General features: G+C 35.9%; 2 protein-coding genes across 5 annotated transcripts; one reads left to right on the plus strand and one right to left on the minus strand.

The window, feature by feature from the left end:
* Positions 1 to 1,015: 1,015 nt before the first annotated feature.
* Positions 1,016 to 11,507, minus strand: LOC135617531 (vacuolar fusion protein MON1 homolog). 2 transcript variants are annotated; one of them, XM_065117867.1, is made up of 15 exons: positions 10,819 to 11,501; positions 10,427 to 10,506; positions 10,201 to 10,272; positions 10,065 to 10,104; positions 8,833 to 8,934; positions 8,542 to 8,663; positions 7,510 to 7,642; positions 6,336 to 6,427; positions 4,501 to 4,582; positions 4,270 to 4,334; positions 3,827 to 4,117; positions 3,627 to 3,718; positions 3,371 to 3,435; positions 2,090 to 2,218; positions 1,016 to 1,256 (listed from the first exon to the last, which is right to left on the minus strand). In XM_065117867.1, exons 1-14 carry the CDS (start codon positions 11,248 to 11,250, stop codon positions 2,123 to 2,125), a joined length of 1,764 nt encoding a protein of 587 aa, XP_064973939.1. In that variant the 5' UTR covers positions 11,251 to 11,501; the 3' UTR covers positions 1,016 to 1,256; positions 2,090 to 2,122. The 2 variants fall into 2 exon arrangements, 1 of the variants encoding a protein (XP_064973939.1); XR_010488775.1 differs by lacking the exons at positions 1,016 to 1,256; positions 2,090 to 2,218 and having other exon boundaries at positions 3,391 to 3,435; positions 3,808 to 4,117; positions 10,819 to 11,507.
* Positions 11,508 to 11,977: 470 nt separating this feature from the next.
* On the plus strand, positions 11,978 to 16,303 carry LOC135584267 (psbP-like protein 1, chloroplastic). 3 transcript variants are annotated; one of them, XM_065117868.1, is made up of 8 exons: positions 11,978 to 12,213; positions 12,303 to 12,399; positions 12,934 to 13,014; positions 13,180 to 13,262; positions 13,373 to 13,495; positions 13,567 to 13,638; positions 15,202 to 15,298; positions 16,050 to 16,303. In XM_065117868.1, the coding sequence occupies exons 1-8, from the start codon at positions 12,136 to 12,138 to the stop codon at positions 16,151 to 16,153; spliced, it is 735 nt and encodes a 244-aa protein (XP_064973940.1). In that variant the 5' UTR covers positions 11,978 to 12,135; the 3' UTR covers positions 16,154 to 16,303. The 3 variants fall into 3 exon arrangements, with proteins under 3 accessions (XP_064973940.1, XP_064973942.1, XP_064973941.1); XM_065117870.1 differs by having other exon boundaries at positions 16,074 to 16,303; XM_065117869.1 differs by having other exon boundaries at positions 13,186 to 13,262.
* The last annotated feature ends 466 nt before the right edge of the window (positions 16,304 to 16,769 follow it).

A 16,769-nucleotide genomic window follows, 5' to 3' on the forward strand; every position in this document is an offset into this window, starting at 1 on the left:
AGGTAGCAGAAATGAAGAGTCTCCATCACCCACTCCCATCACTTTCCTCGGTTTCGGCCCCGCGGGAGGAACCCAGCATCGTGCATCTATTCCCCCGTCGCGATCGAGCACACCGTTCGGCACAGCTGCCGTGCTGTTCCACTACAAATTGGACGTCAGTGATGTCGATGTGTGAAGACATGTTGATTGTAATCGTCCGCCGACGCGTACAGGGATTTATAATGCGATGGAGGTTTATCCCAAAATATTGTCTTTGGAAATTAAGAGATTTAACCTGAGATCATGTAAAACCTATATCCAATAATACCCCAATGCTTAAGTGGATTCAGCTAATGTATTTAGTCAACAAAACGTTTGTTGCTAAGAAAAGATTTTTTTTTATAATTTAACAAATCATTAGATTGAGATGACGATAATATAAAAAACGACTATAAAGTATCATTACTAAGAGCGTAAAATCATATATTAATTCTAAAAAATAAATAACGACTTATTGAGTCAGCTTTCTTGTTTCTTGTTAACGTTATGTGACTGACAACATGGAGCTACGTTGATATTCTTATTAGTGCCATACCGATAATATTATAGGATTGAGGCTTAGATAATGTGTCAATTGGATGAGATTTGAGTGTTCGTTTGATAGATATGACACATCACCATCAGATATGAATGATGTATCGATGATTGCCTACATACGATTTAAAATGATTAATTTTAAAGTATACGATATCGTTCTTTAACATCGTCTTAATCCTAACTTTGAACTCCTCCGATACTTTGAACATTATAGAAGAATGGGTGGTGTTCTCATCCATCACTAACGCCTCTATCAACTCTCTGAGTGAGACCCTGATGGTGTAAATGAGTGGTGGAGGCATCGATTTGTTTATGGATAGATCATACCCTAATCTCTTGGAGGGAAAATTTTCGACTATTGTGCAAATGAGTGGTGAAGGCATCCATTTGACTTTAACTATCTAGCATTCCATTCTCGTGGAATTACTTTGTCCAAACATTAGCTAAATCATTTCTTTTTCTGTTATTTATAAAACTATCATGGTAAAAGTAATTTCAATGAAAACAAAACACTTGGAAGAAGTCAACGCCTTTTATGTTCAAGGAAGCTTCCTGGTTGTTTCCCTTAAAGACCATGATATAAAACAGATAGGTCCTACTCGCTCGTAAGTGCTTTGACCATTGATAGCCTCTTTTGTCGTGATGCTGGATCACCTTTTTATCCTGCGGTTGGTCAAACCCTGCATGATTGAATGGTCAGGTCATTTGTTGTCGAGTTGGTCTATAGTTCGAGTAAATGTTTTAATAAGAAAACCATCACATTAAGTGTACGACAGTAGGAGGTTGATTAGTGTTGAGCGGAAAATGGTCAGGTCATTTGTTGTCACTAAAAATGTTACCAAAAACTCATCTTTCAGATATCATATCACTTTCGTCACCAAAAACCATTTCCGTGGAGATAAAGCATAGCTTCATCGTTAAAAGTATGACTCCCTACTAGCTAAATCATCATTTGTTTACTAAAACATCTTAGCATGTCACCCATCGTCAATAATTTTATTGCTGGAAACACAATTCATTGCCACAAAAGAGGATTTTTCTCACTTACATGTAATGATCCTATGATTTTGAGGCTAAAAGTTGACATGTAGAGTTGTCATTGCATGGAAAAGAACACGCAACTACACTAATAATACAGCTAAAAATAAGATGAGATACATTTACAGCCACAAGATATTTCCATCATTTAAAATTATTTTTTGCCCTAGCAAAATTTATATTCTTGTTGTCATTGCAAGTTCCATAAAGGGATAAGCATATGCAAAAAAACTTGACTGCTACAATCATTTTCAACAAAATATTTTGCAGTGCAAATAACATTTCTTATTACTTAAAATAATTATTTCTTTCGTTTCTCAATATTATTTTGTACAGTGATCGCTGATGAGGATATGATAATGCAATCGCAACAAATCCGAGAGAGTGCGTATGACTATCAGCTGTAGGAAATAGAGAGCTGCACCTCTCAATAAAGGATATGGACTGCAAGGTTCTAAATGAATATTAAGCATACCGGAGGGGAGTATATGTATGTATTGGTTAGGAATCACCATGAGAAGGGGGCTGCTCCAAACAAAAAGATCTCGTTTTCAACGTCTCTTACCCATTGACAGACTCTGTTACACGTCTTTATTGCAATAGCCTGCAAATATATCACGATTCAGGTCAGTTTCGATATAGTATCAGAAACACAAATCGCCCAAAATAACTTGAATATGAATTTGGCTAATGGAATTGTTATGATGATGTCAAAAGATGATAGTCATCGTTAGAAACACAGTATGATGAGGAGCAAAGGTCTCACAGGCATTTTAAAATTTCATTTATCTGTTCATCTGATAACTGGAAAAGCCACCAAAGTTGGTCGGTGTTAAACACCACTATAAACCCCGTACAGACATCGATGGAACCATCTTTAGTATTTTTCGATCATAAACATAATCTATTAATAGGACAGACTGTTACATTGAACCTCATTCATCAACTTGAAAATGGTACAAAAAAATCAAACAAAAGAATATCTTTGGTGTCTATCATCAAATAAAACCAAAAGGCAGCAATTCATTTGACCATTAGAATCAATAAACCTCAGAGGTATACATTCATCCATTATGAAGACTATCTTCTTTGACTACCACAACTATTATTTACAGATGGATTCGGCCTACAACAGTCAATGGGGCTTGAAGCTTTTCTGCTTACCAAGGCAGTACAGCTTACATCCACCTTTATATTTTTAAAGGTAAGCAGTCAGAAGTTTGACAGATTCCAATGTTCTGCATAGCTACAATATTCACTGCAAGATAAACCTCAGGGGCCCATACAGGTGCTAAATTGCCTAGATGCCTAAAGCAAAGTAGTGGCAAGAGAAATGTGCTGTGGAGATTTAGAAGGCAGTTCATATTATAATCCAAGGATTTGTCTGATTCAAAATGAAATTCTCACAGATAAAATTGTGCACGCCTATAATCTTAGAACTGGGTAAAAGATAGGCCACAGTGATTGTCCATGCCATTCCACTTTTCCAGCATCTTCCATTAATTTGATGGATCACTTCCACCTTACTGACTTCTTCCATTAATTTGATGGATCTCTTCAACCATTTATCGAGCATCCAAAAACATCTTAGATGTAATTGAACTTCCAATCTTATATAGCTAAACCTCAGATTATATAGCATACCATAGACATTTTAGATGGAATACACATTTTGGGTGGAAATAAGCTACTCAGACAGCCAAAGTTTTTATCTTTAAATGGTTGTCATGTGATAGATCCAAACGAAAGAACTCACCTTCTCTGCCAGTGGATCAAATGCTGCATAAAGTTCAAAATCTTGAGTGATCCAGCATAGGAGAACTGCCACATTAAGAGTTTTATGAAAATTATAAATAACTTTCCAAAAACTAAAGCGAGCAAAACCAGGGAAACAGAAAACAAGAACTACTTATGGTAAAAATATATCAACAAGATCAACATACAAATGTTCCTGCAGTTTCGACATTTTAAAGGCTGTAATCATGTTCCTACTAGCACTCCGAAAAACTCACCATAATCTTCATCTCGTCTGAACTGTGTTTTATGCGGACCAGTTCGTTTGTCATGCATTGAAAAATACAGCTTCTGGTATGCCCTAATTAATCTGCAAGTCCCATAGATTCATTATTGAGGGATCTACCAGGTACATACATCTAATAGGAACAAAAAGGTCTAGAAGTTATCAAATATTACTTAGAGCCAGTGACAAAACCTTTTTCGTCGAGCAGAACTGCTTAATGGTGAGGAGAACCCTGATGATACATATTGATCAAGGTTGACACTCTTATATATGAAATGCCAAAGTCCAGAAGGGCCACCAATGCCGACATGAGAAGATGAAATATCAGGTATTGCCTTTTCCATAGCTATGTGATGAGGCAGAGATCCAGATCGAAGAGAAAAATCAACTGGGAGGTCCTCAACATGTAGACCACTATGCAGCAAGGATCTTTGAACTTCAGAGAGAACATTTGACTTCACAAGCACAGTCTCAATGTGAATCCTTAGTATTATCAACAAAACCAAAGTCATTTGCAGCACTATTGCAAAATTTTATCCCTAGGTTGTGCTATAATAGTAGAAACTAGAAAGTAAAAAGATTGCTATATTCTTGATCTTATTTTAGTTGTCCTTTTTCTTTGTGTAGCAACTCACCTGCAGTCTTTGAGATGATAGAAGGAATCTGAACTGGTAGAAAGTAACATCAAGCATGTATGCACCTGTAATACAATGACAAATTGCTGAGAGCAGAACGGAGAAAGTTCCAGGGAGTCATAAAAAGGTACATTTCTGAATAAAAAACATGTCTTGATCAGAAGTATATTTCCTCATATAGCAAATCCAAAGATTACAAGATTGAAGTTGATAGGGACAAATATCACTCACATCAAGAAAATGGACATAAACATAAAGGAACACCATTGGATTGTATCTTGGTAAGCAAATAGGTGAGAATGATTCAGAAGTCCTGCATGGTGCATATAAAATGCACATTAGAGAATACACATTTAAAAGTCATGATTTAACATGCTCTATGGCTCTATGCTACTATGATTCTGTCATCCCAAAAGTGTCAAACACTTTATCAACTCATAAGAAAGATCCAGAAGTGCTGCATAGTGCAAATAAAATGCATATAAGAGAATACCCATTTAAACGTCCACAACATACACAGTATGACTTCATCATCCTACAAATGTGAACAATCCAGCTCTGGAAGCACATGCAACTCTTTGATTTGCTCAAGAAAATGTTATAAGCAAAATTTTCTAAAAAGAAAACCTTATATCTTGTACAAGACAAAAATTAACATTCAAATCAGATAATTTCATGCTGTTCTTGAGAAAAAGTACATACAATTCAACAGGATATAAACAATAACTTTTTGCTGATCTCAATGCATGGAGAAAACTCCTGTGAAAGAGTGCATGCACATCTCAGTATAAAAGCACCTAGGAGATTAGGAGAACTAAAAGGTATAAAAAAAATTGAATACAGGATCAGTTACAATTCACAAAAGGAAATGACTTTATAATGTAATTGCATATACCATGCACGATCGTCAATGTATAAGTTAGTCCACAATAAGCGAAATAACACATAACGTTCCATTAATTGAATAACCCAAAGGTAGAATGGACCAACTCATGAAACTAGAAGGATGTTTCCCAGACTGCAGCAAAATGATGCAACAATGTTCTGAAGAAAGAAGATTCACATAAGTGTGAATAACAGATTAAAAAGTACAAGTTGCTTGGCTTATTAAGTGGATATATTCTAGACATTTAAAAGTTGCCAGACTGATAGTTTAAAACATGATTTATTCACATGAATTTTAAAGGTAAAACTGAATTCATGAAGTGAAGGTTCAATACAAGTACTGCCTCTCTTGGCTGGTAGGATGAATTTAACCAGATAACAAGATCTTAATATGTAGAAGAAAAATGAGTAAGTAGAGAGCAATCTCAGGAAATAACATCAGAAAACAAGGATTAATTAAGCCTGAACCATGTCTAAATTTGATGATTAAATTACAGATTTTATCTGTTTCAAATTTGCCAGTTGTCTCATATTTAAAGCTTCAGTTAGAGAAGAAAACTTGTTAAGGATATATGAAAAATAAAATAAAACATTAAGGTAAAATTTATGTGAGAACAAGTCTTGGAACCATGGTAAAGTTGCTCCTTCATGACTTGCATAATCAAAGTTCAAGTCACAGAAATAACCACCTAACTTATGGGAATAAGACTGCACATTAAGCCTCCCAAGACCTGGCATGAGACTTGTGCACCAGACCACCCTATAAAAGTGACACTTATTCAGTAGGAAAGACAATTTCCATGAATCTTCAGAACGTTATGCTGAATAGGGTACAAACAGTTTGATGTAGCATATTTTTAACAATCTATCTCATCTGTTTGTGCAGACACTGTGGGCATGTGAATGTTCCAAATAAGCGTTAGCTCCTTTGCAAACTAATATTTCTTCTTCCTTTAATTAATTAATTTATATACATGCACCCAACTTTATATATATGCTAATTGGATATGCTTCATATTCTTACATTTGTAAACTCGCTAATCATGAAGTTCAGGTGTCAAATAGCTAGGTCAACTGCCTCTCCTAATATGCTATAATTGAACATTGTCCTTACCTGATTTACCATTACTGTAATTTGACAGTTGACTATACATGGTTTCCAAACCAAGTCAGTTGAATACCTGAATGATTCTGTAGAAATTACAAAATTGGAAAGCAAAAGCATGTCATCAGGGTGCAGAGATGCCTTCTGAGCTCCACTTAGACTAACAACCTGTAGTTTATCATGATGTGTCATTAACAGGCAACAAACCAAAAGAACAGGAAAAAAAAGATATAATATTCATAAATCTAATGTATGCTAAGGCTTCAGCTCTTTTAACATTAGAGTTAACGCTCAAAACGAAGTTGGCATTGCTCAGATTAGTATTTGTATCAAAAATTTCAAAGATCATGAATTTCTGATGAGAATTCCAGCTGAAATAATTATGATTGAGTTGCAACTAACAAAAATTACAAGAATGATTAACATTCTAAAATGCAACTACAGAACAGCTCATTGAAGACTGAAAAATGATGAAATAGTAGTGACATCACTTGGTCAGGTCCATATGTGAAAATTCCAACTGTCTACTAATTCTTAAACCTCTATAATGAAATCATTCAGGATTTATCCAAAATCTTTAATGCATTTCTAACTGCTGACATATATCAAGGAAAAACTATTTTATGCGGTTTCATTAACAAATTTGTATGAACAAAACTACACAATGTGTATATGAGCTTTCCTTAGCCAATAAAAACATCTACTTTCTTCAAAAGATTTATAAGGCATTTAAGAAATAAAAAAGATTTTATTTCTAGTATATTTCTACTCTAGCTCTAGGAACCTAACACCTTCACTTCTGTAATCAATAATTTTGTATAATGTACCCTATCAGTGACCAACTGGCAGGATGAAAGCACAACACACTTTAATCCTTGATTAGTCCTTCCACAGATCTCTATAAGAAGAAAATGCTAGCTGATGGATCTCTACACTCGAAAAACTGTAAATAGCATCAAACTGAGAAATTGAGGCACAAGGACTAATGCTCACATAAATTCTATACTTTGACAACTGAAACCATTATTTATTTTGCCAAATGAACCAAACTAGATGTTAGGATCATTACCTTAAGTGATTAAACTGATTAAATCAAGTGGCTGTGTTAATAGGTATTATAGGCTCTCTATTTTCTTAGTGTTAGTAGGTACCAATAGGCTCTTCAGAAAGTACAATAATTTGTTGTTTAATTTCTTTCAGTCCCATTACTCAAACAACACCTCCAAATATTTTAACAAATTTGAACAAACCTTGTGCTTACACATCAACAATGCAAACAAAACCCCTGAATCAGCAACATCTTGTAAAATAGCACTGGCAGCTTGCCTTGTAGAATATGCAAGAGGAAGGCATGTATATGCATGAAGAAATGTAGCAGGATTCCTGAAATATACAGAACATTTGTCAATAACATAACTCCTCATTGTAGATGCTTACCTAATTGTAGTTCTACCAGCTAGTATGTCATCACCACCTCAAAGAACATACTTATTTGCTCTTTCATCAATTCATTAGGCTTGTATAATTGATTCCATCTAGTCATTTTAAAATCCTCATAAGGAAACTAGTATTCACTTTCTTGACGTTTATGCTACTTCAAGATAACTTTGTGTTTGCATTACCTTGCATGAAATGACCAGGGAAATCTCTTCTTTCTATATACATACATATATAGAGAATATATGTATGCATATATATATATATATATATATATATATATATATATATATATATATATATATATATATATATATATATATATATATGTATGCATATATATATATATATATATATATATATATATATACATACATATATATATTCATATATATATACATATATATATACATATATATATATATATGTATATATGTATATATAGGAAAAAAAGGACAGGCATAGCACATGACCCTCTACCTGCTGCATGGTGGCACACTGAGCAAAGCAATATATTCTTCCCTTTATTCAGGATAGAATGGAATAAATTTAGTTGAAAACATAAGGTTAGAGAGAGTATTGATGATGCATCTATACATTCAATTGTCTTAACAATCTTCTTTGTTGGTAGAACGTGACAACATTTTTCACGAAGGCATATTAGAGTGACTAAGCTAGGTAGAAAGTAGGATCTAAAAGTTTGGTTTCCCGTGCATAAATTTATGTAAGATAATATTCAGATACAACTTTATGATAACTTTCAGGACAATCAAAGTAGAATAACCGTTTATTTAAAACTATGTATTAGACGCTTAAGTTTTTGTTCCAAAGTATACTATACAAACCAGCTGAAGGCATGACACAGAGATGAGAAAACTTCATCTGTTCCACTCAACAGAGGTGTCATATCAAACTTTGGATTCTTCTCAAAACATCTATCGACAGACTTTGTCAAGATAAGCAGCAACTGGATCAAGACAACAAAATTACAATGTAAAACTTCAAAAAATTTTATTACGATGAACTCATAAGAACAAAAATAATCAAGAAAAGATCCAAAAGAATAGTTAGACAAAGGCTGAAAAGAAAATATAGGAGTAATCAATGTGTAGCATAAAAAATATAAGCTTGAATACCTGACTGTAAATAAGCTCTAATTGTCTTTTCAAAGCCTCGTATGGCTCTTCCGTACAGCTTATGCACACTAAATATATTGGACCTTTCACAAGAAAAATGACCTGAGTGCACAGAAATGCAAAATAACTCACAGAAGAGTGAACATAGTATAGACAACTTAAATTATACAAGTTCATTCGTTCCTCATCAATTCAGCCAGTCAAAGAAAAAATGGCGAACCAGAAAAATATCAGAATCATTCAAAGAGACATTGGCCAATCAAACATGACGAAGTAAATGGAGGAACTGCAGCAAAAGATACAAAGAAGTGAAATCATGAACCTAAGCATACAGTCATGACATGATAAGCTCATCATATGATGAAAAATGTTTCATGAACTGCAGGAAATCATTTGTCTAAAAATATATATTGGCAGCTATGGACAAAGCAGAACAACAGATCCAAAATCACTAATATATCATAATTTTCAATTGCAAAATTTTCATTGGATGAAACACCTCCAAGAAAAAAAGACATTAATTAAGATAAAAAAATAAAAAAGACATGAGGAAACATGGTTCTTCTTTCCAAAGTTTGCCAAAAAAAATAGAGAACTGATGCTTACGGATACATAACAAAGAGAGATAGGAAAAGAGTAAGAAATAACATGACTGGAAAACACAGGAGCCTCAGCATAGAGAAGACATAGGAAGAGCAATATAGGAGACAACAATAAATGGTGAATTTGTACATACGACAACAAGACGTGAAGTCCCAATCGTTTTTTCTGACCCCAACAATTAATATTTAATAATGCTGTTTATCTGATTGCACATCCTTGACTGCCAAATGAGACATGTTCTTGCAACAATCAGGACAACAGTGGCAGTGGAAGGAGGAAAAGAACTCATCCATAAAAATAAAAAAAGAATTGATGGTTCACCAAAACAAAAATAATAGTACAACATTTATAAGGATAATAATAATAACCTGCAATTAATTTTATAGCTGCACTACAATTGACTGGGCATGGTAAATGTAATAACTTAAAAAAGTTGTATGAGTGGGAAAACTGGTCTAAAGTAGAAATTATCACTAGGCAATGGTAACAGGAAGTGTAATGATAGAAGATGTTAATGAGTTGGGGTCCATCTTCCTATTTGCAACAAAGAGAATATAACTGTTGTAATTACAGATAAGAAGGCCTCATGGAGCAATAGTTGAATACAACATAAAGGCCAAGAAACTAACCTGATGATTTCCAGCTCTCACAAACTTGATACAATCTCCACTAGCAAAATATACAAAGAAAGAATCAAGTCAATTCATTGCAAAGGAAATTTAAAATGATTGTCTGAATAGTAAAGCTGTTCAGAAAATACCATACCCATTTTCTACAAAAGAAATAATAGCCTGCAAGGTTGCTGAAAACCCTGCTAATTTATGCTCATCTCCATACCTGAAAGTGAAGAAGGATGATATGCAAAAGAAAATAAAATAATTCATTAAACAAAACCAACCATCACCTGATAACTTATATGTACCCATAAACATTATATAAAGCGTATAAAAAACAAAAAAAAGGCCTTATCAGAAGAAAAATCTCGGCATACCTAGAATATATTGGTTTACCAGAGTGGCTCAGAATAAAAAAGTGCTTCTTTCTGTTTCTCCATGAAATCGAAGCATCGTCCTGTAAATCAGATGCAAAGAAAAAGTAACCAACCTAATCAACTTCTATGGTTAAAGGCTTAGAAGGCTTCTATGAGAATCAACATGCTGAATTATAACTGTGGTCTTAATTAGAGCATAGTGAACTAGCACAAGAAGAAATACAATCCTATAGGAACTTAATAGAACTTCAGACTGTAGAATATTACAGAATTCAAAAAAGTTATGACTGCTATATGAAAATTCTTGTAACTTCATTGACCAATCGCTCACAACTTTAAGAGCAAAAATTGATAAACCACCAGAAGTTCAAAAAAATCCAAGAACTAATCACCTCATCAAAATGCCTCTTCCCGCGGCTCCAGTCACCCCGCATCGATGATCCTCCATCGTCGGCCTCCTCCTCGATCCCGTTGGACCCTCCACTACTCCCTGGCTCGCCAGCATAGCCGCTACTGCTGGGGCTAGGCAGCGCCCCGCCGTCCAATTCCGATCTCTCCCTCCAGTCTTCAGGTTCGCCACAAGAAGCAGATCCAGCCAGACCCCGAACCAAAGGAGACCCCTTCTCCGTGACCTCGATCTCATCCACTGTCTCGTAGAAATCCGCAGGCAGGGATCTGTTGCCAGCTGGTTGTTCGGCTCCCGCGGCATCGTTGGAGACCTCCAAGGTGAGAGACCGCATCTGCGCGAGCTGGGAAGGTGGGGCGCCAGGCGTAGAGGCAGATTGGTGAGGGTTTCGATCGGCGGCGACGGAATCGGAATCCATGGCGCGGATTTCGATGGAATTCGCCTTGGCAATGAGGGTTTTAATGGATCGGTGTCAAGGATCGAGGGGAGAGAGAGAGAGAGAGAGAGAGACGAGCCTCGTCCTCCGTCTTCCACCCAGCGATTGCAACATTTGGCTTCTTTCTTGGCTTGACCGGTAGATCGCAGGAGAGAAAATTAATTTTAATTATAGGAAAAATAGAAATAATGTAGTAAATGGGCCAACATGATGTCTGTGCAAGGAAGATATGGCCCCATCGAAAAGCGCATTCGATTCGATCTTTAAATGTGAGCGATTGCGCTCTCAATTGGGAGGATTGCGCGTTCTTAATATAAAATTATAAATAATAAAAAATAGATTATAAATAGTAATCTCCTATTACAATTGGTTGTCAAAAAATCATCTTACAGTAGATTTACTCTGTTTCTAAGTGAGAAGATATTGATATCCCTATAGGTTTTCCAATCAAATTATAAAAATTAATTAAAATTAATATATAATAAAAATAATTATGTGTGAAAATGTTTTCCAATCAAGTTTTCGGATCGAATTGTGAAAATTAATATGTGAAAAAGAAAATACATCACATTGAGATAATTCCCATATTTGCTTTGTATGAACTGCTGTCGCTAAACATGAGATTAATCTCCTTTAGGGTTGTAATAATAATAATAATAATAATAATAATAATAATAATAATAACCGTTGTGTGGCGAACGAAGGGATTGGATATCCAAAAGCATCATCACGGAAACGAGATAAGGCAAAGCGGCTCCTCCTCCTCCTCCTATAGAAGATATCGTTTCCCCAACCACCGTCAGTTCCAACACACCGAGAGCACGGTCGCTGCTACCTCCTCTTCCTCCAAGAGCTTGAGAGAGGGAAATGGCCTCTTTGCCGCAGGTTCCTGCAGCCCGTCGGGCGCCGTTCTTGAACTCTTCCTCTTTTACTTCATCCCACAAGGTACTCTTCCTTTCCCTCCGTGCCTTTCTTACGGTGTTGCAGGAACAGTGTCACCGACGTTTGTGTGGGTTGCTTTGCTTGTGCGCTAGTTTTTGTCGCAGGGCCCTGCGTTGTTCCCTTGCTGCTACAGCAGAAGAAGGCCTGCCTTTCAGGTTAAAGCTGAGGCTTCTCCAATTTCCCAACAAGGTAAGCTGATGACCTCATCGCCTTGCTCTGGCTTGTGGTGTTGCCGTAGGAACTCTAGGTTTTAACTGTCGCGATAGGAAGAATGGCTGGGTTCATCAAGATACTGCTCAAATTGATCGAGCTAATTCAGCGAGGAATTAGATCCTTATTATATTATTATCATAGAATAATAGCTGTACCTAATTTTGATGCAGAGCAAAAATTGATCATCTAGATTGTAGACTTGCACAGAAGCAAATGTTAGGTGTTTGGTGAACCATGTCAAGAATTGGTAAAATTTTACTGAAATCTTGTTTCATGGCTCAGAATGAGATGCTTAGGTTGCTGGTGTTTGAGACATATGGCTTCATGCATCTAGTGACTTGATAGTTGTCATATTCTCACTCAAAGCTGTAAAATAGTAGAAACTCGCAAGTAGACAATTTGCTGAATTAAAGCCTTTACTTTCGCAATTGCTATTCATCTTCCATCAGAACTTCAAAATGGAGTTAGGTTTTGCTAGCTGCATTGACCGTAATCTCTCTGTTTTTGCAGAGGGATCTGGGAGGCGCCAATCACTAGTCCTAGGAGCAATTACCTTTTTTGGCTCTCTATCTCATGCTAATTCCGCATCGTGTAAGTGTTGCTCCAAACACTTGTCATGATTCCTTGAAGGGGAATGTGTCTTGCATCCGCTTAAGAAGAATTGGAAGTACCACTGAGTACTGCCTGCTAATTTGTGCAATTTGTTAATTCATAGAATTGTGATGGATTTCTGAAAAGAACCCTGATATGGCTCAGTTGCAGCAGAGGCTAAGAAAGGATTTCAAGCTGTCTTAGATAAGAAGGATGGTTACACATTCCTCTACCCATTTGGATGGCAGGTGAACATTTTTCTCCTTGCTTATCATCCCCAGAAAAAAAATCAGGCATCATTATAAATTATTCATGCTGGTTACATACTTCAAATATCTTATAGATCTTTTTGATCCAGGAAGTCGTAGTCCAGGGGCAAGATAAGGTTTTCAAAGATGTGATTGAGCCCTTGGAAAGTGTTAGTGTCAACATGGTTGCAACTGGTAAGCAAGATGTCAGGGACCTCGGACCGCCGCAACAGGTTAGCTTTTATTTTTGTTCCTGAAAACAAGTTTTGGTTGTCACCATATGCTGAGTTAGTTGAAATCCCAGGTTGCTGAAGCTTTAGTTAAGAAGGTTTTATCTCCTACTTCACAAAAAACGAAGTTGGTTGAAGCAGCCGAGGTTTGTTCCTCGTACCTTCATTTAACTGATACAGTAGATATAATATAATAAAAACTTTATGCAAATTACTAAAAAACTAATCATATTTCCTCATATAATTAGAATTTGAATTGTATACTACTATGACATAGAGAGTATATATGACTTACAGTGTGAGTTTCTAGTTAGAGATGGCACTTGATCTTTTGTCATCTAGCTATCTGAAATTATGCTTACATGATTTAGTGTTTGTATAGTTCTTTTGAAGATAATCTGCGAATGGACTGTCTGATGAAATTTTCCTGGTTTTCAAGGAGTCAAGGTATAAGTTACAACTAATATATCAATCTTGTCTGACACTTATCTCAAGAGAATAACTTTCAATGCATGAGTTAAGTGTTGGCATTAATAGAGAACCCACAGATTTTACCAAGAACTTGGAAGTTTATGTGAAGAACTTGTAAAAAGCTGCTATTTCTCCTATACTTGAGCAATAACTTTTTTCCTTGCCTCTCCAAGCATTAGCATGCCTCGTATACTTTTACCTAAGGATGTTGGTCTAAAACCTCCTTACTTGCTTTGCTAAGCTTAAGCCTTCCCAACTATTTTTTAGAGACAGAGAACCATGAGGAAAAGCATTATTTCCAACTAAAGCAATCTCAATTTTTAGGCAAAAAGAGTATCAATAACTATCCCATCTTCTATTCGAGGCAAAGACTATCAAAGACCTTTCTTAACTCAAGTATGAAGCATTTTTCAACTTGAGGTGGATAACCTTCCTAACTCGAGGCATAAATTCAAATTCTATCATAACTCGTGGCAAAAATTTTTTGTGTTGAAGCAAAAGCCTTATGAGGCACCTTCGGATGAAATCATGAAAAAGATGATTCATCCATATTATTAGACAGCCCTGATTAGTAGCCAAAGCCTTAAGGTTGGATTCATAATTATGGCAACTTTCTTGACTCCCAAATGCAAGGCAGTGACCACTTTAGTAGCTACTAGTATGAAATGAAAATGGTTAGATTAAAATGAAATAGCATAGTTCATGTAGTTGCAGCTGGAATGTATATTTAAAATTTTAATTCTTCTTCCATAACGTGAGCTTGATGAAGAGATAAGAGGCCTCGATGGTGAATGTGGTTAGAAATCCAAAATAGTGACCAACCAAAATGACTCAATTTATTGTCTTCATACAGAAGGATGATAGAATACTTGGAAAATATTTCAAAATCATCACAAACCCACTTTTTCTTTTCTATTGCAATTTCTATATTATTATATGATTATTTTTTATCTTTTTGTTCCTTATGACTTAATGCACCTCTTGTAGAAAAGACTTGAGAAACGCAAAATTCTGTAGGTGCACAGAAAAAGTAAGTCACCTCAGATTAGTTTTGCCAGGTGTGACAATGGAGTCCTAAGAAAACTTCACTACGAGGAAGAGCAGGATTGATGTTCATATCGCAAAATATGTGATTGACTGTGCATTTTGAGTGGATATTGGATTATGATTCTACTATATTGGTTACATTTGAATTATTGTATCAAAGAAGTTAAACAAACTTGTATTGCTTGACCCAGCGTGATGTTGATGGGAAAGTTTACTACACCTTCGAGTTTATTGCACAGGCTCCAAACTACACAAGGCATGCTCTCGGTGCAATTTCCATTGGAAATGGTATGAACTCTTACAGCTTGTAACCTCCTTAAACTGTAGGTCCTATAGAAAGTCTTTGTTGAGTTGTTTTCATTTACTTTTCTTTTGTATGCTTTGTTCATAAACCTACTACCTGTGCAATTATAGTTACCCTAGCTATTCCTGTTGCAATGCAGTCTGCTCATATTACAATTAATGTCATCAGAAACAAATTTAAGTCATAGTGCTTCTGTATGAAACTGCCTGGAAATGGATCCTCGTAATCTGAGTAACAAGTAAAAACCCTGTATAGGTTAACGTTCAAAGAAATGATCTACATGTCATCTACAGCTGCACCTCACAAGTTCCTCACAACTTTGTTCATGGCAATAACCTCATCTTGGGTTAAGTCATAAAACGAAATGGTGTACTTTCCGTAGAAATTTTCTTTTCTTGAAGCAACTGCAACCAAAAGCCATTTTCAGGAATTTATGCATTATTCAGTTTTCAGCATCTGAAATGCATGACTGGAAACAATTTAGTAATTTAAATGTTGTTGAAAAATGGTTGTGGTACAATATTCCATTTTGCTCTCAGATGTGCCATCACAGTAGGATGGAGATTGACCTTTTAAGCAAGATTAGTATCATTGTTAACCACTAAATTATCGGGCTGCTAAGCCTCTATAGGATGAGAGTTTGTTAATATGTAAATGGGTATGCTCGTATAAAGATGGGGTTCCTTAGAACCTTGCTAACTACGTACGAGGTTCTTTTTTTGGCATTCTTGGCAGGTAAATTTTACACTTTGACAACAGGAGCCAACGAAAGGAGATGGGGGAAGATGAAGGACAAGCTGCATGAAGTCGTAGACTCCTTTAAGATCTTTGACGTTTGAGGCCACGGCCAATAGAAATTTTTTTCTCTACTTTTTGATGTTTACTTTCTCCATTAGCCCATTTGTGCAATTTCTTCTGCTGATCTTATTGTTACATGCCAAGTGAGATGAAACTATTGACTTGCAAACCTGTGACTTCCATTTACTCCATTCTTTCCACCATCTTCTTTGGCATCATCTATCAGATCAAAGATTCGAGGTCCGAAAAAGTATATTACATGGTAATGAGCCTACACCTGTATCTTAGCTCAAGAAGTGGCAGTGCTTTGATCCATCAGGTTTAGCAACCAGAATCTGCATCTATGGTTGCACGGTTAAGCGCATCGAAGACTGAACTTCCAGGTATGACCATAACAAATAACAGTATTAAGATGTGAGCTACAAAGTAGATCCTCATCACTTTGCAGTATACTATAGGAGATAGCAGAAGCTGCAAAGCCAGATTCGCAATCTGAAGATTGACAGCTTACTCCTTTTCAGGCTGCAAAGTTTCCTACTAAAGTTCTCAATATAGGAGAACGAAAAAGTGGCAAATTAGCTGCAGGTTGAAGTAGATCACTCAAGCGACTTCAAGCTGAAGCGCAGAGAGAGAGACAGAGAGAGAGCTGGCAAAAGT

Source organism: Musa acuminata, chromosome BXJ2-7 (genome assembly GCF_036884655.1).
Source record: "Musa acuminata AAA Group cultivar baxijiao chromosome BXJ2-7, Cavendish_Baxijiao_AAA, whole genome shotgun sequence".
In the NCBI taxonomy this organism is placed as follows: Eukaryota; Viridiplantae; Streptophyta; class Magnoliopsida; order Zingiberales; family Musaceae; genus Musa; species Musa acuminata.

What these genes read in the sequence shown, in the direction of transcription:
- LOC135584267 (XM_065117868.1), top strand. Translation starts at nt 12,136, where the DNA reads ATGGCCTCTTTGCCGCAGGTTCCTGCAGCCCGTCGGGCGCCGTTCTTG. An exon ending in TCTACCCATTTGGATGGCAG is followed by an intron (nt 13,263 to 13,372) that starts GTGAACATTTTT and finishes TTTTTGATCCAG; the next exon opens with GAAGTCGTAGTCCAGGGGCA. An exon ending in ACCTCGGACCGCCGCAACAG is followed by an intron (nt 13,496 to 13,566) that starts GTTAGCTTTTAT and finishes TTGAAATCCCAG; the next exon opens with GTTGCTGAAGCTTTAGTTAA.
- LOC135617531 (XM_065117867.1), bottom strand. Translation starts at nt 11,250, where the DNA reads ATGGATTCCGATTCCGTCGCCGCCGATCGAAACCCTCACCAATCTGCC. An exon ending in ATTTCTTTTGTAGAAAATGG is followed by an intron (nt 10,105 to 10,200) that starts GTATGGTATTTT and finishes ATATTTTGCTAG; the next exon opens with TGGAGATTGTATCAAGTTTG. An exon ending in TTGATCCACTGGCAGAGAAG is followed by an intron (nt 2,219 to 3,370) that starts GTGAGTTCTTTC and finishes ATATATTTGCAG; the next exon opens with GCTATTGCAATAAAGACGTG.